The 24,389-nt window shown below is 37.0% G+C and overlaps 1 protein-coding gene across 2 annotated transcripts in view; it reads right to left on the reverse strand.

The window, feature by feature from the left end:
• spred2b (sprouty related EVH1 domain containing 2b) overlaps positions 1 to 24,350 on the reverse strand; it is a 43,648-nt gene extending 19,298 nt beyond the window's left edge. Inside the window, exon 1 of one of the 2 annotated variants that reach the window (XM_077247020.1) lies at positions 22,062 to 22,484. In XM_077247020.1, the coding sequence (XP_077103135.1) occupies positions 22,062 to 22,087 (26 nt within the window). In that variant the 5' untranslated portion in view covers positions 22,088 to 22,484. Of the gene's footprint in view, positions 1 to 22,061; positions 22,485 to 24,190 lie in introns of those variants that run through there. The other variant, XM_077247021.1, reaches the window with a different exon arrangement.
• Positions 24,351 to 24,389: the final 39 nt, after the last annotated feature.

Raw genomic sequence — 24,389 nt, forward strand, 5'->3', positions numbered from 1 at the left:
TGCAGTTTTGTTTTTTTATCACTAGAGGGCAAAAAGTTACATAGTGTACCTTTAATAAAATGAACCTGAACTATAATTTTTTGAAAGGGAATATGATAACTGCATGAGACCAACTCATTTGAATGGATTCATTTTTATGACTTTTAGGAGAAACTTCTGAGACGAGGCTTACGCTTAAATTAAATATACTGAAACAATAAAATGTTCATCTGGGATGTGAAGTCCTTTTGAAGAGTATCTAGAACAATCTAGTCTAATGAAAGAGAATACGACAGGATCTACAAAACATGTCGTGGTACGCAGACCACAGACCATATATGAGCGGGTATTACGATCATCCATTTGTAATTATTATCCACAGTGACTACATAGATGTGGCTCCTCTAGTGGAAAGAAACAGAGAAACGCTGTCTGCGGGATTAGAATTAATGAGGGAGGAAGTCCTGTGGGAGCAGCAGCGTCTAATGTACTTACATTTAGAGAGCCAGGCCAGGGGATTGTCTCTATGCCAGAGTCATTCAATATCAGCAGCTAATTAAAATCAAATCAAATGTAACTCCTCATAAAACTAGGTGTTTTTCATAATTGAACGAGCGGAGGGCTGGTGATTCCTCTCTAAGCTGCAGCTGTCGTTGCGATTCACACCACACGTCCTTCATGTGTCGCTGGGCGTCTGGGGTACTGGGTCCAAAGGGTGTGTGCGTGTATTTTTTTGTTTTTAGATGTTAGTATTATTTATATACTATTATATTATTCATTAATAGTTTGAATTAGCGGCTCTATTTTTTAATTTTCAGTTAAATTTTAAGTTCACCTTAAGTTTTAGTACGTTTGTTAGGCCTATGTGCTTTTGCAATTTTTATCAGTTTAAAAAAAATCTATTTCGATTTTTTTAGATTTAAATCTATTTAATGTTTTTATTAATTTGTTTCAGTTTTAGTAATTTAAGGTAATACTAAACTTGTTTATTTCTCCATTTTAGTTTCTTAAAGGGCACCTATTATGCCCCTTTTTACAAGATGTAATATTGGTCTCGGGTGTCCCCAGAATGTATTTGTGAAGTTTCAGCTCAAAATACCCCACAATTAATTTATTATAACCATTTGAAAATGTCATTTTTGGGGCCTGTTTTAAAAAGAGCTGTTTTGGTATGTACCACCTTAAATGTAAATGAGCTGCATATCCCCGCCCAGCCTTTGGATGAGGGCGTAACTTGCAAACCTGTGGCAATAAACAGTCGGTAGAAGCAGAATGGCTGAGTGAGAGACGCGCTGTTTTGTATGGCATTCAGCCGTACATGTTTGGACCGGAATCAGACCCAGATGATGAAGAGACTCCGGCAGAAGAAACACAAATGAGAATGGACCAGGACGTCTCGGAATGATTATTTGATACATTTATGTATGTACTTATAGAGTTGTAATCGCGTCCCCTTTGCAATTATGGATGTGCAACACACACACACAGACACACACAAACTGTGATAACATTGGTGCAATTTTTTGAAACTACAAACACAAATACTGTGATAACGTTTGCTACGTACAAACGAAATCTCATTAATGCAAGGGACCTGTTGCGTCATGTTTACATTACTTGTCGTACAGGAGCTTATGTGGCAAATCTTGAATTGGCTGACATCGACTGAAATGACTATTTGCTCAAAAATCATAAAATACACTCACTTCTACTGGAGGTGACGTTGGATCGCGAACAGTAGGCAACGATCCACACTTGAGGATTAACTTTGAAGCAAGACCTGCTTTGAATTGACCCTCGTTCACAAAACAGTCAGTCAGAAAATGATTCGCGCAAACATAAATGTATTTTGGAAGTTTAAGTGGCGCCTTTCCTTCCTAAATAAAAACCATCCACTGCATTTTCAGTGGCTCTGATGTCGGAAGTAAGTGAAAACTACTATGAACATTATTACATCCCACAACAGAACAGCTATGTTTCTTAGGAGACATTTTTGACACGGCAGCACAAATCGTCAGAACACCGGCTGTCATTGAAACAATGCAGGATGGCGTACAGATCACCGAGGGCGGGGTCTATGCCAAAACCACAGTGTCAATCAAACCACGTCGGTGGGGCTTGCTCAATTCTACGTCACACTGAGCCGAATCTTACAACAGCTCGTTCTGAGACAGTGCTTATGATTTATTGAGATTGTAAAAAAAAAAATTTCTCATTCTAGGGTGGTTTTGCTCACATACTGCCAACACACATTTATGTTCAAACACCATGTAAAAGTGAATTTTGCATAATAGGTGCCCTTTAAGTTTGAGTTTTTCCATCTTATATTTGTATTTTATTTTAGCTATATATTAATTAAGCTTTTGTATGACAAATAAGCACATTCTCCCTTATTATTGTAATGTAAACACACACAAAAATCACATGTAAATGTAAAAATTATTATATTAAAGTTTTTTTTTATAGGGGGCTTAATTGACATGTAAATAATGACGATATTGGTGCTTAATTTTTAGTTTTTTTGTTTAAGCAAAAGACAATTTATAATTTTGCCAATGAAATGAGACAAAGAAATGTATCGAAATGTACTAATTTAATTGAACAAATTACATATTTCGCAAAAGTTTATTATCAAGGCAGTCGGTTTTGAAGCAAACATTGTCCATGTCTGTTATGCCAAAATGCCAGACAAATGATCCTATAGTCAATGTCAGTCATTTAGTTTACTGGTGGATATCTTTGATTAAAAGCAATGCTAATATTACTGATAAGCTCTCTCACAATGGATCTAAAAGAGGACGCATGATAAAACCTGGATGTTAAATGCAGAAAGGCGAGTGAAAATGTCACTGAAGTATGTGTGAGTGTTTATGTCTGCGTGTGTGAGAGAGTGAGTCATTCTATCCATCTGTGATGTGGAAATTTACAAAAAAAACACTCCTTTTTCCTCACTTTCCCCTGGTACAGTTTGAAAGATCGCAGCCCTTTACTCTCCGGTGAGTGCAGGAGGGCACACGAGGATAAAGGGGTGAGATATACATTGCAAACGGAAGAACTGAAATGGACTGATTGTTAATCTGAACACGTCCACTCATTTTTATGCTAAAGCATTACCTCGTCTTACACTGAAATTCTCTCTTACATTTCAAACTCTTATTAGTCACTGAATGTAACGTCTGATTCAAATTAGAGACTGACGTTTCCTTTATGTGATGTCATGGTTGCTTCCTGTTGTTTATCTCCTTTTTCCTTTCAAGGACACTAGACATTTATAACAGAAGACTTGTTTTTTTTTACTCAAATCTTTGGCATTTTAAGTCACCAACATATTTTAGAATTCCTTGCATTACATAGTCTTTCTTTACTTGATACAGACGAACAAAGACATCACAATCACGTTATACTGTCTACTGAAAAAAACTGTATATTGAACAGTCTCGGAAACGTAAAATATTCCTGTACTGTTTGAGCTATGGATTTCCATGACCTATCCAGTTGTTCATGATCACTGTATGAGGATTTTTCTTTAAGACCCTTTTTACAGAGGAGGATTTCCCTTTCTATGCGAATTAACTTAGGAAAATCATTTAAAGCATAAATCATAAGCAAAAAAGCTTGGAGTGTGTTAGATCTTTCTTGAATCGAAAAGATTTGTGTGAGGATTTAAAACTTCACAGCACTGTGCTAATAACAGCACTTTTATTCAACCTGGGCATCTTAGCAAAACTCCAAATACACAGCCATCTAGTAGGCAGTCACTGCTGTATTTAACATCATTACGAGGACATAAAAGAACACAATCTCTACGAATCACTTTGAAAAGTAGATCGTGGATGTCTTTTAAGATCGATCACATTATAAAATAGCACACCCCTACAACAACACTTATTCCATTTCACAAAAATTATGATTTTAAGGGCAGACTGTCAATTACTAAAGACTTCTTTTTGTGCTGTTCCACAATATGACCTCAAAATGAAGTAATGTAAAATCAGGGCCTAAATTTGTCATTCTTACGGGGGGGATTTTTTAATTTGAGGGGGGAGTTTTTTTTAGACAATTTTTAAAAATACGTTCAGCTAAATGTTTGCTCACTCATTGTATTTTTGTTTTTACAATGGGGTCATTTTTTTTAGTTTACACAACAAAAGAAAGCTTGATTTCAATCTTTGAATTAAATTGAAAAAAGTAGCACAAATAAATACATGAAATAAAGAGAAAAGTTTAGGTCTAATAACACTAGTATTACTACAGAAACGGAAAAAAGTAATCAAATGTAAAATAACACGGAATAATATTTTAGTCTTGTATAATTTGAATACATAGGCTATTAATCCTGATTCCTTACAATTAATGCGATCTTTTGTTGTTTTATATACAATAATGACAGACACATTTTAGGCTACTCTCACTTTAAGAGCTAGTGCACGGATCCACGTTCACATGTTGCGTGTAAAGCCAGTCCGCGCCACTTTCTCTTCTTTTAAAAAGGGCTCCCTGTTGCTTAGCAATCATGAGCCACGTTCTCCATGAAGACGAAGACGTTTCAGCAAAGGATGAGCGCGCAAAAGACGTAACGTGAACGACCCATACTGTTTTCATTATAGTGTCACATGCATTTTCTTTTTGTATTATTTTTTTAAGACATAACCGATTGTGTTTGAGAGGATACTCCCCAAGACTGGAATTTAGACAATGTTGTGTGCTTTTGACCGTTAAAGCGATATAATTCAAGAAAAATAACTCAGTTTTGTTACTCACGAGCTGTTTGTTATGCGGGTTAAAATCGCTTGAATGTTTAAATAGGTAAGACTTAAAAAGACGCACAAATTATAAACATTAGTGCCGATGCAATGGCCCGATTATGCAAGTGACATTTCCATCATATGTCCCGACTCCCGAAACGCGAGAGTCTAGAGTCGCCGCCTGCAGTGCAGCGCGATTGACTTGCCTTGTGCAACACATTGAGAGACAGAGAAGATGCGGCATTGGCAGAATCACTCACGCTGTTTGTGAAATTGCGTCTCGCAGAAAGTTTTAAAATGACTGATTTGATCTTATAATCTGTTAGGTTAAATTCACTCATAGGCCTACATGAATGTTTGCGGGAATTTCCCGCATTATAAACACAAGACCTGCGGGAATGATTAAAATGGTGCGCAATACCCGCAATGAAATTCGAGCCCTGTAAAATACATCACAAAAAGAATCAATGTAATATAAATTGGCAGAAATGTTGCCACAAGACACGTTTTCCCAATGAACCTGGGTTGGGCTTGAAACAACATGAGGGTGTGTTAATGACAATTTTTCATTTCAGATGAAGGGTGTTAGTGTTATCTACGGAGCCCCTGAAGAGACCTTTGCAAAAATCAAAAATAAAATACAGAATTCCGCGTGCGCACAAGAAAACTATCGCGTGCTCACGCGTTACAATTTCCGGTTTGCGTTATAGCGCCATTACTACAAATGTGGGAATAGGGCTGAGATGAGAGTGTGCTTGGAGCATGCCTCCGGAGAGTTGTCTTATTATGAGAGGATCGGTGTCTCTTTCCATCGGAGAAAGTGTAACTGCTTACTTAAATCACACGAGGCACCTCAGCCTATAGTGCTGAAGTTATGACGTCACTTTGTAGGAGAACTCGGAAGTTAGCGACGCATGGGTTCCCTCGATCGAAAATCTATGCATTTTCCCCATAGACTTTTGGAAAATCGCAAAAAATAAGATCTGTGTTCAACAAAGAGTTGTGACCCTTACACGTTTTGTCTATCAAGATAATCTTTACAAGTTAATCCCAAAATGTATACATTTTGAAGCCTATATAAAGTTTAAAAAACCACAAGCAGACACAATAAAGTTTTTAAAAAAAACACAAGCAGGTTTTAACTGGTGTGTTTTATGTCATAGATCAAAACGTGGAAATATTTAGAGGCTTTGTTAACCACAGACCTTATTTCAGGCGATTTAGCAAAAATCCGTTCAAAAAACCCATAGACTTTAGGACGAGGGAACCGGAAGTGCGTTTTGGTCTACAAAGTGACGTCATAACTTCGGCACTCTATATGTAATGGCAGTGACGTCAGTGCCCGCAGTTCAAAGTTTTATGACAGTCAGTTTCTTGTGGAATATTAGCGCGTTGCTCTTGTGAATAAATGTCCTATATGTGGTGCTATATCGCTAGTAAAGCTACAATAGGACTGCATTGTTTGTGGACTGTGCTTTACTGTGAGGAAAAAAAACATGAATATCTCTATTAGCTGCAAAGCACTAGTCATTGCAGGCCGCAAAAAATACATTTAAGATTACACTAAAAACTTAATTGTAATTAAATACATATTTAATTAATTTAAAAAAATTATACCATCATTCATGAGGAAGCGTTCTATTATCATCATTAAACAGTTGACAACACTTCATGTTTTATTTTAATTAAACAAAATACAAATATTTATAATAAAACGCATCATATCAGCATCATATGCATACATGCAGTTACAATTCAAGTCTTATCATAACTGGTAAAACCTGAAAGTCAAAGAGAGAATACATCTGTATTTTATACTTTCTTTAGACCACATACAATATCATTCAATATTACTATTTTAATACTATGGTAAAGTCGCAAATGGATCCTACCCGTCGCGGCTCGCGACATCCCCTTATTTGCATTCTCTCATAAAATAACCTTTTTATCATAGTAAAATCTACATAGCCTATCATTCCCAACAAAAGTATTGTTTAGCGCAAAACATGTGGAAGATTAGTGGACAGGCAGTCGATTCATTAAATAAGCTATTTCCTCACAAAAACAGTTCATTGAAGCCTCTTCTCCATTGATATAAAAACAGACTCTGATCTCCTTTCCTTTTTTTGGGTGAAGGTTGCAGGCTTGTCTTCTAGTGGGGTTTTATGCATCCAACTGTATCCATACACTCATCTCATCCCTTTTCCCATATTTGTAGTAAAGACACTATAACACAAACCGGAAATTGTAATGCGTGAGCACAGGATAGTTTTCCGTGCGCACGCGAAAGTCTTTATATATATATATATATATATATATATATATATTTTTTTTTTTTTTTTTTTTTTTTGCAAAGGTCCCTTCAGGGGCTCCGTAGTTATCAGACTATTTTTTTCTAAGAGCAATAACTAGTCATTGAAACAAAACAAAACAGGAACCGAAACTACACAAGTTTAGTCACGACAAAATTTCTATGACCCTGGAAACCCAAAATATATCCTGCATGATTCAAATAATTCCACAATTTCCACTCCAGTCATCCAATGCTGTTGTTTTACCAGCGATAGTCAGCTGGTCATCTTTTCCAAGTAAATAACTGAGAATATTTAGCATGTCTCTTTAGCATGCTGGGACATCTACCATCTGGCTTCTCGGGGGGGAATAGGGTCATAGAATTACAGGCATTTACCAGACATAATGTGAAGCGTGCGCCTACACACACACACACACACACACACACACACACACACACACACAACAGAATGTACGAAGGCGGCGAAAGCCACGACTCCCTCTGCTCGCTGCCGTCCCAGGCTGGAAGGTGTTTCAGTTCGGCCTCTCTCCCATCTGTGCGACAGTGGGCGTCAGGCCAGCGTCACACCCCACCGTAACCAGCCAACACACAACTCTCTGAGCGCCACACAGGTGACACTCCATCAACCATCCGTCTCATTCCAGCTCCATTCAAACGTGTCTCACACGCTCATTCCATTGTTATGGCCTTTAGGAGGAGTCATAATGGAAAAAAAAAATGGTAACACTTTATTTTAGTGTCATTGTTCCACATGTTACATGTACTAGTTACAGTAACGCATATGCATGCAACTAACCCTAAAACTAATCCTAACCCTGTAGTGAGTACATGTATTAATACTCAGTACTAAAATGTGTAATTACACTGTAACAAGGACACTTAGTATAGTATAACCAAAAAATAGTATAACCAAAAAGTAAATAAGAAAAGCAACAACCTCCATCCGCTTTTTGTCCGCAAGTGTCCGACTTGTATTGACTAACAACAAAAAAAGATAATGTGTGCAGTTCAATTATGGCCAACTCACAGGGTAGCATGGCTACATAAATACTGGTACATCAACACTGACATATATCATTTGCATAGCTAGAGTCTATTTAGTGGGTTTCAAACCATCCTGTTTTCAAAGATTTTCGTGAATAATATCTTAAAGGGATAGTTCACCCAAAAATGTATATTCTGTCAACATTTTCTCACTCATGTTTTTCCAAACCCATAAGACTTTTGTTCATCTTCACAACACAAATGAAGAGATTTTTTCAACCAAATCTTTGAAAGCTTCAAACATTTCATAAAGACAAATGGTAAACAAACTCTACCATTCATGCTTGACGCATATAAGAACAAACTTATTTTGTTGTAGAGGAAACTCAAACATGCTTGTGTGACATGCAAGAACAAACCTCATTGGTTCTTGTGCTCTATGTTGATCAATGTGAATGTTTATATGTGAATAAAAGCCTAAATTAAATCGGTTCATCATGAAAAGCGATTAGCCTATGTCTCTCAGAAGACTTGGATTAAACAGCTTGATTCATATGGATTAATTAATTCATATACATTACAACTTTTTGAAGCATGCCAATTTTGATTGTTTTGACACTGAGTTTCAGAAATGTCTCTCTTAAAATATCTTAAGTTGTGTTTCGAAGAATAAGTCTCATAGCTTTGGAATGACATGGGGTAAAAAAATGAGTAAATGGTGACAATTTTTTAATTTTTTTTGAGAGAACTAACCCTTTAAATTTCAGTTTTCCTCAAACAAAACTGTCATATCATATGACTTCTGAAACTTAATTTGTATGATACTTTCATGGTGTGTTTGGTCTTTTAGAGCTTGTTCTCACTGTTCACTTTCATAGTATGGAAAAGAGTAAAAGAAAGAAACTCATACAGGTTTGGAACAACATATGGGTGATAAAATGATGACAGAACTTTAATTTTAAAGTAAACTAAAATTATAAATGATCCTTTAACAAAATAAATGGTCTGCATGGATTTAATTTAACCTCACAAAGGATTGACAAGATTCCCCAGGTTTTCCACACAATGAACAGTCTTCCATTGCAGGTAGACTTGCCTCAAACTCACTTGTTTTATGGTAAGTCCAGTCAGACACTTCAAACATCTAGTTCCACAGAAATGACATATTTCCCCTTAAGATGGAGGTGAGAAAAGGACAAACCTAAATGACCTTGACACAAAACAACACAAAGTACAAATATATTTCAACACTACCCATATTAAAAGGTCATAGAAAGCCACTGGGATTCTTTAGGTGCCTTCCGAAGGGCCAGCAAAAATACCCACTCAGGGGTTCCTCGAAGATAAAAGGTCTACAAGTTCCAGTTTACAGAAGTAACAATGACAAAACTTGCAGAATTGCTGTGGCTGGGTATTTTAGTCTACGTGCAGGTTGTCAGGCCAGAGAGGAACTGTGGTGAAGTCAGGAGAGAGTGACAGATAGACGGATGTCTCACCATAGTTTAGTCTATTTGATTACAATCAGGGGCACCGGCGTTACAATAGGGCACGATGGTTTCCGTACAATGCGGAATTGTCCACGTTCTCTAGACTTTAAATGATATGTCGCCACCTCTTCCCAGAGTCTAAACGAGATCAACAATGGACGTCTCAGGGAATTATGACAGCATGGCCATTGGCCACAAATTAATTCAAACCGCAATCTTCTCTCGTGAGGCCAAATATAGGGTGGTCGTATCCGCGTGAGGTGCCGGAAACATTTCCAAAATTACAGAGACTGATGAAGAGTACTACCCATCCATAAAGCTTGTGCTTCCGAGAATGTTTATTACTAGACAACTTCTTCCTTTGCTTAAACAAATTTAAGCTCCTTTAACCATTTGTTTAATTCAAGCAAATCAAACAAAAGTGGATCCAAAAACACTGTGCATACAACTACACAATTTGTGTGTTTGTTTTTGGCTGCCACAAAGGCCTGCTGGATATTTGCCATTTCAAGACTGAACACCATAAACACAGAGCTTTTATCAACCATTTCTATTTCTCAGATAATATCAGTTAATATCGTCGAACACGAACAGTCGATAAACGGACAACATTGCGTTCGAATTCTATATTAATGTGATACTAAGCAGCATACAATAAAAACATTACTTGGTGGAAGAATAGTTTTTTATTATTCATTAAATATTGTATTAATATATTTAAACTACTAATTAATCATTGGTGTCTCTTATTATATTATGTATAAAAACAATAAGGCAGTCAAGTCTGTGTATAATGGTGATTTTACCAGCATTTACCCCCTTACCCATGTTAAACATTCACATACGCAAGGCTTGATGGTTTATTATTCAATAGCCAAAATCTCTTGTGTTAATCTGACTCATAATATCAAACATTCTTCAACCTGTGACTGACACTAGAGGTGGGGGACAAAAATTTATTCACAAATGCATAACCATTCTCTTTCAAATTATTCTACATCGATCTACAAACAATTATAACTGAAATGTTAAATGATTCTTTTTATATTTCTGGGTATTGGAAAGCTTAGGATAAAACATTAATAATTGGCATACATAAGTACAACGCTGCAAAATCGTTACAGCATCATCATAAAGAAACCAACCAATGAACTCATTACACATGAACCACAATCGCAAGACATAGTTCATCACAAAAAAAACATCACTTTAAAAGTTGATCATGCTCATGCACATCCATAAACAATCCACATCAACGACCAAGCTTAAGGCGGTTCTGATGCGGCATTTCATCTACACAGAATGAGCTGCCTCTGGTTTATTATAGCCGCTGATCCTATTCCTATTGGCCAGTCAGCGCAGACATGTTTCAGTATGGCGTTTACATCTAATCTTCATACACAATTATCAGCTCACCACAAATTTGCATCCCTGCACTGTTGCTGAAAAACCGAGATGCACTGAGAATCAGATTGTGATCAAAATCGTGTGGACGCCACATGGACCCCACAACCGCCACCTTTGCAATCCAAAGCAGCGCCTTGCGTTTTAAACCTGCAAAGATACGGCAGCACTGACAGACAAACGCAGAGCAGAACGGCACTTGACAGCAGAACGATCTGGAAAAACCTGCCTGGACCGGGCTTACCCGCTGTTCTCCGTCATCTCTGTGTATCTAGCGGCAGCGCTCACGGCATCGGCGGGGCGAGCGCTCAGAAGGACGGGGACCGAGCATGTCTGCGTCCGGAAAGCTCCAGCCTCCTCTTCACACACACTGTATGATTCAGTCTCCTTGACAAGCACTCGGAGAGCTGGAGTATGAGTCATCCACAAGCAGCCATTTCTGCCTTGAGCCGGCGGCCTACAGCACAGCTTTCTCTCTCTCGCAGTCTAACGTGCAGAGAATATAATCTCCAAGCAGCGTAAGCTCCAACTCGCCTACACCTCCAGCTAAAGCTACGACCAACAACACCCACACATGCACAGGGTGTGGGCTCAACCGAACATGAACCAGTGCAGTTAGTTACTGTGCCCCTCTACATCAAACACCACACGCACGCAACGCAATGCACACGAGAGCTGACTCGGAGCCCATACGCTGTGTAAACACCTACATCTTAACCATCAATCACTGGTGCGAACAGGAGAGCTGGTCCTGGTCGTTTGAGCGTTTAAGAAAAGAGCGAGTACGATGATGGCTGTTAATAGAGAAAGATGCTTTCTGAAGGCAGATGGTGTAGTTTTGGCATCACCTAGCAAAGGCTAAACCTTGACCCATTGGTTTATCCATTGGAGGGCTTTCAGAAGTAGCAATGTTTTATGACTAAAAATGTTTTTGCAAGCAACTTGTACACCGAAAATATGTCTTTTACTTCCAATAGCACCTACTATTTAAATAAATGGGATGTTTCACCAAAAAACGAAAGTTCTGTCATCATTTAATCACCAATGGTCACCAAAACTGTTTGGTTACCAATATTCTTCAGAAATGCCAAAGACATGAGGGTAAGTAAATAATGACAGAATATGTTTTGTTTTGAATGAACGGTCCCTTTAGGCATTGCATTATGCTATTTTAGTTCCACACTAACATCTCTCCATGGCTGGATTTATATAAAATACAGCAAAAAACGTAATAGTATGACATATTATTACATTTTAAAATAACTTTACTTTTTGAAATGTAGGTTCAAATGTAATTTATTCTTGTGACACAAAGCTGAATTTTCATCATCATTACTCCAGTCTTCATTGTCACATGATCTTTCAGAAATCATTACAATATGCTGATTTGCTGCTCAAGAAACATTATTATTATTATTATCATAGTTGAAATCAGTTGTGCTAATCAATACTTCTGTGGAAACAGCAAAAAAAATAATAATAATTGTATACACATATACATACACATATACTGTATATTACTGACCCCAAACTGTTGGTATACATGAAGCACAAGTTGTAAAGTTAATTTAAGTTGTAAAGAGGTGTTTTTTTATTTTTTTATTATGGAAAATATCTATGAAAGCATAGATACAGTGGAGGAAAACAAAGGCCGGATACCAGTCACCACATCTTTCTATAAAGCAATATTTTTTGCTGAAATGATTATGAATACAAGTAATTTAATGAAAATATGATAATAGATACATGTGGAATCTCACATATGAAATGCACACCAACCAGTTTGGCCAGGTACTGTTGCTATTTTATCAACATTTATATTTTTTTAAAGGCATACGCAGCACATTTGAGCTTCTGCAAGAACCAATGAGCTTTGTTAGGTACAGTTTAGATTCGTTTTATGTTCACTGATTAATATTTATATGTGAATAAAAGCATAAATTCAATCTGTTCATCATATAAAGCGATTGAGTCTCTTCAGAAAATCTGGACTAAACCGCTCAATTCATATGGACAAGTTTTACGATCTCTTTATGAACTTTTTGAAGCATCAAAGTGGTAGTTGCGTAGCTGTCAATGGAGGGAAAGAAAGCTCTCAGATTTCATCAAAAAGATCTTCATTTATGTTCCGAAGCTGAACAAAAGTCTTACGGGTTTGGAACAACATGAGGGAGAGTAAATGATGACAGTAATTTGAATTTTGGGTGAACTAACCCTTTAAGAGTCATAGACTTTGTCTATTTGTCTGATTTTTCCCCTTTGCATCTTTGCTGATGTACAGAGGAAAAACAAAACCTTGCAGGCACCAAATTGCATCATAGTTCTTTACAAGAGCAGAATTTGGACAGGAATACAGGACACCCCCGCTATTGAGTCCAGTGGTGCAGCGGACATTCAGTAGACATGTGAACACATGACATTTAACACACGAGAGTTTCAAGCTCAGTCAGGAGTCTCTCTCTCTCTCTCTCTCTCTCTCTCTCTCTCTCTCTCTCTCTCTATGCATTAAAGTGATTTTAATCAGGTGTGAGGGATGCTTATTGCTTTTATAAAATTGTGATAAAAGACATTAGTTTCATTTTTTTTTAGAGACCATGAAATTAAAATTGACCCTAGTTACTAGATAAATACATGTTTGCGAGCTTATTTTTCCAAAGCAAAACTCTAAAGATAGGACTTTTCACATCTCTGACAGGATATGACACTTTATTGAAAAAGAGGCGTCTGATTTGACATTGAATATGTGTGAGCGTGAATGAGATTTTTTTTAAAAAGAGGGAAAGCTTTTCGGTGATTAAAAAGCATCATGGCCCCTTTGAGTCATTAATGTTTTCCATTTCCTTAAGTGTGTAATGTATCTGTGCATGTATAAGATCAGAAAGTTACAAAGCTCATAGTCTCCCACGAGAGGGATTTATTCTGTCTAACAGAGAACACTGATCCAGACCTGCCATCCACATCACAAAGTGAAATATAGTGAATATCGTTAGCATGATGCCCACCAAAGGCATGTACGCACAGAAAGATGGTGAGGCTGGAGTGAATTGTAGTGTTGTCGCCATGTCAGAAAAAAACACAGAAAAGAGGTCAATAAAACAGCTTATGTGTTATGTGTAGCTTAAAAATCATAACATTTACCTCAGGAAAGCAATTTAATGACCATAATATATAGCACGTTAGTTGGCTAGAAAAAAGAGCCATAGGGAGTATTTTGCTAAATATGTGTAGTATATTACATATTTATTATATTTTTACTTATAACATTAAATAAAGTTGTTATTATAATAAAAAACACATTATATTTAAACAGAGTTATTTTTTAACCTTAAATAATACTACCAGCTGGTCTGTATGTTTACAGCATTAGGTAAGATTTTTTTTCTTGAGAAAAATTAACGCCTATCTTGTGTACCTAATATTTATCCGGATCAGTCAATGTTGAATCAAATCACAATAATTGAATTGAATTTGTGAAATTTGTCTCAGGCAATAATAAATAAACAGTAGCTTACCAGAAATTGCACACATTGTAACATGTTGTCCGTCACTAAACCTAATAAAATTCTGTTTAGTTACTAAAATGTTTTTACAATCCAAATACACTTATTGTGACGCAAGAATTTTTTTACACCCCCCCCCCCCCCCAAACAATACGATAAAACCAACAATATTATTAACCGTTTGTGACACACACTTGAGGTGTTTGGCCAATCACAATGCACTGAACCAGCTGGCCAATCAGAACGAGGGGCTTTGTAGAAACCTGAGCTCATCAGAGCGTTTCAGACAGACTGGGAAAACAGGTGCTGCAATAATGTGCAGTGTGTGAAAATAATACGTTTTTTAAACATTAAAGCATGTTAATCTATTATAGTACAGCCAATAAACAAAATATTGACCTTTTAAAATACTATCATATGGCCCCTTTAAATTTAAGTGCGTTCCTCACACAAAGAGCTCAGAATGATTGCGTTTAACCGCCCCCACCCCGAAAGAGAAATCTGGCACAGGGCACACATATAAAAAATAAAAAAAACCTGAGCAAGTAATGAAAAACCAATATATAAATGTGGGGCAGAGTGGTTTCTGCCCCTTTTGGCATGTGGGTTAAACAGTTGCACCAAACCTGATAAGGGCAGAGAGTGTTACTTCCTTAGATAAGGTCTGTGTAACCCTGCCCGGCCCTACTCTACAAGAGACAGAAAAGAGGAAACACAAGACTCTCCTTTTAAAAGCAAGTCTATTTTATCATGCATTACAATGAATGAACTGTAATGTTGAAAAGGCATTATATTAAATGACACAGTTATGTGTAAGTTCTGTGCTCGGGGCACAGACACTACAGGCTCAAGTATATTATTAGTAATTTAAATTTCTAATAAGCTCAAAATGGTTATCCCACCATTAGATTCATGACTGCTCCATTGTCATGCACTGATATCGATCCATGTGTCAAAAGCAGAACTATTATCAATTTGACAAAAAACACAAAGCTCATGGAGCAAGACAGACATCAAACCGTAGCCAAAGATGGCCATGTGACACATATTTATACTATACTGTAAAGATTTGGGGTCAGTACATTTTCTTATTAAGTTAATACTTTTATTCAGCAAGGACATATTAAATCTATCAAAAGTAACAGTAAAGACATTTCCAATAAATGCTTGTCTTTTAAATCCTGAAATAAAAAAAATCATGATGTTTCCACAAACGTATCAGGCCTAACTGTTGTCCACATTGATAAGAAATGTAGAAATGTACATTGTACATGTAAAAAAAAAAAAAAAAAAAAAATTGTTTCTTGAGCAGCAGATTAACATATTAGAATGATTTCTGAAGGATCATGTGACACTGAAGACTGGAGTAATGATCACAGGAATACATTACATTTACTGATTTACAGTCAGAGTCCAAACTTTCCAACGGTAGTGTCTGTGTTAATGTGGCGAGGAGAAGATAAAAAGGAAAAATCTTTTAAACCTTCATTTGAAACACCTTTGCACCATTTAATTTTGGACAAAGGTTTTGATTATCAATGCCAAGTGGTATAAATGTCAAGTATGTGGTATAAACCAAGTAAAATAGGATTATCTTACCCCTACACATTTAATGAGTGTGCACATTTGAATTGTTTATATCATAATGTTCAAGTAAAAACTGCTTGACAAATATCTAAACTTGACACCAAAAACATATGGTTACAAGCAGAATAAAGTGCTATTCAACCATAGACCTGTGTCATATATCAACTACATCCTTAACCTGAGAAGGGGGAAAACCAACCCTTAAGGCCAGAAAGGACACAAAGAGAGCTAAATAATGCTGGCAAGTAATACCAAAGCTATTGTTCAAGTCCAGGTGTCCCGTTGCATTTGATATTCAATTAGTGCTGGGCGGTATACCGGTTCATACCGAAAACCGGTGTATATTTTTGTTATGATATAAATTTTTAATATACCGCCATACCGATGTATTTAATTACACAAAGTTCGGAACGAACGTTACGCTGCGCGCGCGACACTGTTTCAGACGGACCCTTTATAATGTTGCACTTCTAAGCAGCGACTGCGAGGCTAGGATAAACAGCAGTTTACTTTTACTGTCTATGGTAAACAGCAGTGCTCTGGTGTTACGTTACAGGGAAGATGGATGCTGCAGAACTGTGGCGTCATTTTCCTGTCAAATGTCGAGAGCGCATTATTGTAGCGCGAAAGTACATTAATATAATGAGCAAGCACGAATCTCTCTGCTCACGCGGGGAACATAATGTGCCGCGCTCTCAGATACACGCTGGTCTATTTTATTATTATTGGTTATAAATAAGAACTTTATTCAAAACGTTATATGAACGTTCAACTCTCCCGTTATATAAATGTTGAATTAATGTTCTTGCTTGGTTATAAGACCATCATTCAAACGTCATTAGAACGTTCAATTCTCCCGTTATATAAACGTTGTATTAACGTTATTTCCTGGTTATAAGAACGTTATTAGAACGTTAAGAAATAACAATTTTAGGTTATTCTGGGCGCTATTCTATTCTACAATATTCACTAATGACAGTAAAATAGACCATCCTAAGTCAATTTACTGCAGTAATTCCTCTCTCAACCAGTAGAAAATGCTTTGAACACATGATTATGCATGAAAAAAAAAAATGCCATAAACCGGAAAACCGGCATAATCTTGAAAAAAAAACGTGATATATATTTTTGGTCAAACCGCCCAGCACTATATTCAATTCAGTCTGAATCCTGATTTCGAGTTAACAAACTTGGAGTGGTGGGGCTAAGATCGGGGCTCGGACGTTTGGCCGCTTCTGCTGGCTCGGGAACGTGTTGGCAAAAGTCTCCGCGTTATCATGCTTTACTATTGAATGACCAGTCACTGGGCTGTGGAAGCACACTGAATAAATGAACTTGTGCAGTCGACTGGACTTCCAGTGGACACATGCGCATTTCCATATGAGAGCCACTGAATTTCACAAGACCTCATTTGGCTCTGCGATGCTTTTCGGGAGGGGGAAGGGATGGGCTGATTGAATGAAAAAGAACAACAGGTTCAATAAAGCGCAGATAATGGCTTCCTGTCTGGGCCGTGACAGAAGAGCTTTCTGTGTTCTCTTCTCAGCAGGACCACAGAGGGGTGAGAAGTTGACACCGCTTTCGTTCTCCGAAGGACTGGGAGCTATGTTTGGACAACAGCAGAGTGGCCTTCACAAATAAACCATCACATTTTACTACTTGGCTTGACCAAGAAAACCTTTAAGGAAACAATCAAATAAAAAATTAACAGCCTGGAAGATTGGGCAGGAGCATTTGGCCCTCGCGTCTTTTCCACAGGATTTAAAACGCATTCATAAGGAGCGCAGTACGTCTAATAATGGGAAATAAGAAAAGCACTTCTTGAAATCTAAAATGGAGATAAACGCCAACTGTAAATCTCTAATTCACCACTTTTCCATGATATTTTGACAATTGTATTTAAACAAGCATAAGGCTGCATATTATTGAAGAAAAAACGTGATATTTAATAACTTTTTAAATAATGTGATATGCAATACAATATGCTTTGAGTGTAAAAACAATTTAAATATATTTTAATATACATATGTTTCACATTCTTGTGTTGGGCTTGTTGATTGTCTCACATATGCCATCGGACAAACGCTGCTATCTGTATCGACCTAAAAACATTGACTTTTCAGAAGTTTTTGAAGTATTAAAATAATTAATTGCAGTTCTTTTGCAATATTCCGATAATTTCGATATCTCGCAGCCCTAATATTTACTAAAAGAACCATTATTATTACTGTATTGTTGCTCAATCATATATTTAGAGTCTTAAAGAGGACAAAAACTCACTTAACTTATGCAGATATGTGAAGCACATCCTTGCCAGCTTCAATATTCATTTATTGGTTACATAACCTGAGCATGACTCCTAAGGAAGGACCAAAACTAAAGTATAGTGCATTTCGTGGACCTTGACTTGTGTTAACTTGTCTCTTTATTATTATTATTATTATCTTGTAATGTAGTGCAAGATGTGAAACATGTGAGTGTGAATGAGATCATCGCAGGTTTCAAACATACAAGGGCTTTTGTTGCATTCAAACAAAACATGTTTGCCTATTTACTCACAGAATATGAATGCAAAAACTCACCCCAAGTACATAAGCATCCCGTTTACGATAAATAAATATATAAATACACTTGAGGTCATAGTGGCATAACAGTCAATCCTCGGTTTATTACACTTCAATAAACTCAACCCGATCAGAATATAAGCAGATTTAAGTAAAGCTCTTTTTTCCCAGACAAATCCAGGGAAAGCAATACAGTCCAACATCCTCTTAAAGGGAATTAAATGGCTAACATAACCAATATTGAATCAAATTAAAAGAAAGAGAGACACAAGGCTCTAAAACCGCTGAGCTTGCTATAGTGTAACATTGAACTCTCATCATTTTAAGACATTATTACGGTTAATTATTGCTGCAGATCAAGCGAGCATGTCAAAAATATCAGACAGGTTGGGAAAAGAAGGAGCAGCTAAGTGCTGTCGTAACGATTTTTATCGAACAATATTGTAATCTAGACCATGTAAGAAAGAATATGCATTGAAGCGTGGCGTTGAGGATAATCATACACTGACATACACAAAGTAATACTTTTGTTTACGGCACACACAGTCTGTGCCGAGGCTGTTCGTATGAGTCAGAGTGAAAATGAGGATCTGAAATCGATTTTTCCTGCACAGGGCAGGGGATTGGGAATGGTTGGGGACCGGGTGACCTTTCCAAAGTCATTTTGCACTGTTGTCTTCTATACTATTTACAGGCAGAGTCAAATGTTAGTTTGGGAACATTTTTACAGAGATCAATACGATTGGTATGACTGGTCTGCCTGTGTTTGAGTGCTGGGTCACATTCATCCTATTGGGTAAAAAGCTCCTCAACCAGCTAGTCCCTAAATAACATGGTAGATGAGTATATAATGTGCAAACTTACAATCAAATTTTAAAAATAATCGCGTAACACTTTATTTTACAGTTTCCGTGTTACATATGTTACATGTAATTACTGCAATAATAACCATAAATGATGCATATAACCGCATGCAACTTACCTTAAACCAAATCATTTTAATTAATATGACCATAAATATATAATTATACTGTGACAAGGGTTACACTTTATTTTGAGGTGTCATAGTTACGGTGTAATTATATATTTAAGTACTGAGTGATATGAATTAACAACATGTGCTTAGGGTTAGGCTAGGGTTTGGTTTAGGGTTAGTTGCATGTAATTAACTACGCATAACTTACTGTTATTACTAAGGTAAGTAGCTACATGTAACAAGGACACTATAAAGTGTTACCAAATAAAGTGTAACGAAAAATGGTTTGGTCTAATGAAACTTATTGTGTGCACAGTGTATTGCAGAAATCTTTTGCTGCTATTAAGGTGGGATGCGAGTGAGGTCAGGGACGGGTTTTGAGGTCTGGTTAATTGGTTAAGTTATGGGGTTTAGTAATAGATAAGTACAACCTAAAACATGTACACAATAAGTGCATTGTATCACTTTATTGGTTTACAAGTTAGAACAAACTACTTTTAAAGTATACTTTATAAGACATTTAAAGTGATTCCACTATGATTACCACAGTAACTTTGGTAAGGGTATACTTATATAACCCGACCTTAACTACCAATGTAGCAACCTCAGTTAGTTTAAACCACCTGCATACTTAATATTGATGAATGTTAATAAACATTTATCATAGTAACAAGCCCTGAAATAACTATGGTATTTTGGAGGAACTATGGTTACTGTTGTAACCTCTCATTAATGTCCAGCGTAATGTGTCATAACTTCATGGACAGTAATTAATGAGTAAGTAAGCTTAGTTTTCATTTGGTAACTCACCTTTTAGCTGCACCTGCCCGTTTATGTATTATGTACACTATTTGCACAAAGTCATTTTAAGGCGAGACACTACAGGCAAAAATACAGTTTTTTCATGCATCAGTCAATTTGGAGATTTTTTTTTTTTTTGGCTTTTTGGCCCAAAGTGTATTTTGGATGTATTCTTTTCACTAGTCTGAAAAAAAACCCCACTTTTAAATGTATCTTTATTTATTTGCGTCTGTAGATTTCATTTACAGTATCAGATTTTTTTACTGTATTTTTTCTCACTTCAGCAGCACTAACATTCTCCAAACTTTACAGTTTTATTCCTATCTATATTCTGAAGGTTCTGAAATTGGTGATTTTTTTGTTTGTTCTGGCTGTTGACAATGTTTACTGATTTATGGACTGATTTATCCAAATTAAATCCCCTCTGTAAAAACCCGACTCTAATATGTCAGAAAAATAAGAATTCTGAACTTGACTTCCTCCAATGTTCAGATTTGTTTTCTAGAAATGTAAGCAAATGAGTGCATATTTAATTAGACAATGCCTCATTTGCATATTCAAACATTTCAGAAAACTTGATACTTGTTTTTTTTTGTGTGCAATTCTTAATGTAAGCAATCACCTGAGAAGTGTTCTTTTTATCTATTAGTATTTTTTTAACCCTATTCTATCCTCCTGGCTGGGGTGTGTTGCCTTGATCGTGTGTTTTCGACGCACGCCGATCGCGCTTATCGCTGGAGCGATCTCTGCAGTCATGAATGGAGCGGCTGAAGGTTACAGCTTTTATGAATGAGTGCAAACAACAACTCCTCTGCCCTTCGCCCTTCCGTTTGACAAGCGCTGGCAGACTGACTCCAATTCATCCGTGAGGCCACTATTGTTAACGTGTGACAGCAATTCTGTCACGGAAGGGCAGAATATTAAGAAATACAGCTGAATATATGACATATAATACAAGGCCTATTAGAGCCAACCGTCGAGTCGGTGAAAAACAAACAAATAGCGTGTGCAGGCGAAGAAATAAGTCGGCCAACCATTACATTAAAAAGCTCCGGCCTGTCATATCATTAAGGGGTTAAACGAGGTAAATTAACATTATTGAGATTTAAGAGATTTAATTAAACAGCCCGAGCAGCAATCCTGCCTCACACATAACGCATTGTCACCGAGCCAACAAAGTCAAATGGTGTTTTTATGAATGAAGCACTGTATGCAAATGAGAACGATGCAAAGCGCCTAAGAAGAAAACAAATGGCGGATATAAGTTATCCGACCACTGCAACTGACTTTCCAGAACATAAAACCACTTCGGTATTTATGACTATAGTCAATATTTAAACGTGCTCAATTGTTTAAAAAACAAACAAACAAAATGGCTCTGCTGCGCTAAGCAACGTGTGGCGTGCAAATACACATAGGAATGTTTAAGGAAGGGCCTTTAAAACATCAAATCCCTTTACCAAATATTTCCGATCCACCCCTAACGTACTCCATCTCCCCCTCCCTCCTTCAGACTATCAGTGGGAGAGGGCCCGATCCCCCTTTCCACTGACAATACCACTCAACATTTCAACGTAAAATAGTTAACCAAACTTTTCCAGCACCATCCTCAGATGCTCGCTGACTTACTTTAACCATTAAATATGTGACATGAGAACAAACGTCCAGAACAAAGACAAACCCTACCCCCCAAAAAAGACATTTCTTTCCAGGTACTTACTCGTTTGGGTGTGTTTCTTCAATCATTTTTCTTGTTTCACCTACAAAAAAATCCCACAATGGGTGCACTCTGTTCGTTCGTCATTTTTTATCCCACTCTTTTCCAAATAATCCCTCACATTTCGTTCGTCTAAAGTGTCTTCTATTTGCTCTCTCTCCTCTCCTCGTCTCCGTCTTGATTGGTTTTTTCTTTTTTTCTTTCTCTCTCGCTCTTTTCACTGGATCTAACCAGTTGCTGATGAAAACCTTGCAGGATCTTGGGCTAAAGAGACCTAAATCAGATCTCCCCGAATAATTTCCCAGAGTTTTGAGTGCTTGAGTGTATTCCCGAAAATCCCTTAGATGAAAATGCGTTGATGTTGCTGAGGGTGGCCCCGACGAGCCCCATCTCTGATTACTCCATGTTGGATTATTGTGCAGCAACAGCGCGAGCCCAGCGCGAGCACCAGCAGCAGCGCGAGGGGGAGGGGGGAGAGACCGGAAGCGATGACGTCACATTGCAGGCCGAGCGCCTTTCAAATCAGTGGGATTCGTTTTACGGATCGAAGAACGTCTGGCTGGAGTCGGGATCACGATAGCAAATAACTTAAAGGGATAGTTACCACAAAAAAAAAAAAAAATCCTGTCATCATTTACTCACCTTATATTTGTTCCAAGCCTGTATGAGTTTCATTCTTCTGTCGAACACAAAATAAGATATTTCAAAGATATTTTCAATGGCTACCATCAACATTCTTCAAAATATCTTCGTTTGTGTTCAACAGAAGAATGAAACTCATACAGGGTTGGACAAAATCGAAGGTGAGTAAATTACAGATTTTTCATTTTTTTGGCGAACTATCCCTTTAAAGAAATGTTATGCTTATGGCTTTATTTAATCTCTAACCTTCTCTGAAAAAACAAAACAATATTGCCCTACTCCTCCTGATATATTTTTTAAATGTACTGTATGTATCTTTCATGCATTCATGCTTTTAGATCTTTTGAATATATTTGTTACGTCCATGCTGTGATATTTGGCAAATCTAAAAATTCATGTTATGAATTCGAAAATACTAATTTCAGTCTTTTTTATTATTATTTAACTGGAATTGGAACTCCAATAAATTGTCATTTGATATGGATGCCCTGATCTTCAGTAAAATTAATAAAAAAATCAGATAACACAAAATAAAATTAAAAAAAAAACATGTATTTTGGTGTTTCTCTTAGTGAACTCATATAAATATCACTTAACTGTTGAAACTTATCTTCAAATAAGCCATGTAGGAAGTTATAACAAAACTTACAAAAACAGGTTATTTATGACTTCGAGCTGATTGCATGTTTTGAAGGGTTTATGAATTCGCCTGTGGAAAAACCTATCTTTCTTCATGTTTTTTTTTTCTTATGTGAGTGGTGATGTATAACATTACACAACAACAAAGGCTTTTTAAGTGCTACTTTAGAGAACCACTTCCTCCAAAAAGTGTAATCAGGGTCAAAGGTGGACAGCACAGACTCCTTATCTGTGTAACTTCTGACTCGGAGGGAAAGCTGAGGATTACACTCGCTTTGATCAAGGGACCAGAGAGGTATTTTGAGAACTGAGGGGGACGTTCACCAGTGACAGTCCAAATTCCTTATTGATCACTTCAAATCAGGATGCCCTCAGAAGCATTCCTCATTAAATCTGTTTACTACACAATGAGTTCTAGTGAGAGCTGGCAGTGTTGGTCTATAACCACCATTTGCAAATCTCATCATAGTATCTCAGATGCCATAAAGTAATCAGGAAGCTGCTTTTTCAGGCTATACACACTCAAGAAAGCTTCCAACACTTGACAATAGTTAACTACCCTGGCTATCACAATCAACAACTAGTGATTTTAGACCTACTTCAAGATGAGAACACCATTGTGATTGCTAGGGGAATTGTTTGATCATAGGAAAAATGGGAAAACATTTACAGAAACTGTAACTTGTAACTTGTGGCCCTCTAGCGGTTTTTAAAAAAACTGTACGCATTTTGCGTAAGAAAATATTGTTTGGGTGTGGAATATGATCCTTCACAATAGGTAGGACTGATGCTTTACAATGACATATGACTATATATGGTAATTTATGGGTTTAATAAAATACCTTACTCACCTGTTGAGTAATAAAACCACCATCATCCCCACGTCGTTTTGACAACATTTCAAATCCCTCAGTTCATATAACTTACATATCTCTGAAAAGCCAGGCCAATGTTGATTCTAGTTTTCTGTTCGGCGTTTGTTTAAAACGGGTGATTCCCGTAGTTGGGAGATTTAGCTGCTCCATTTCAACCTTTCTCGCTCGTTGTGAC

Source organism: Siphateles boraxobius, unplaced genomic scaffold, assembly GCF_051911475.1.
Source record: "Siphateles boraxobius isolate OS27281-9 unplaced genomic scaffold, OSU_SipBor_1 104, whole genome shotgun sequence".
NCBI classification, from domain to species: Eukaryota; Metazoa; Chordata; class Actinopteri; order Cypriniformes; family Leuciscidae; genus Siphateles; species Siphateles boraxobius.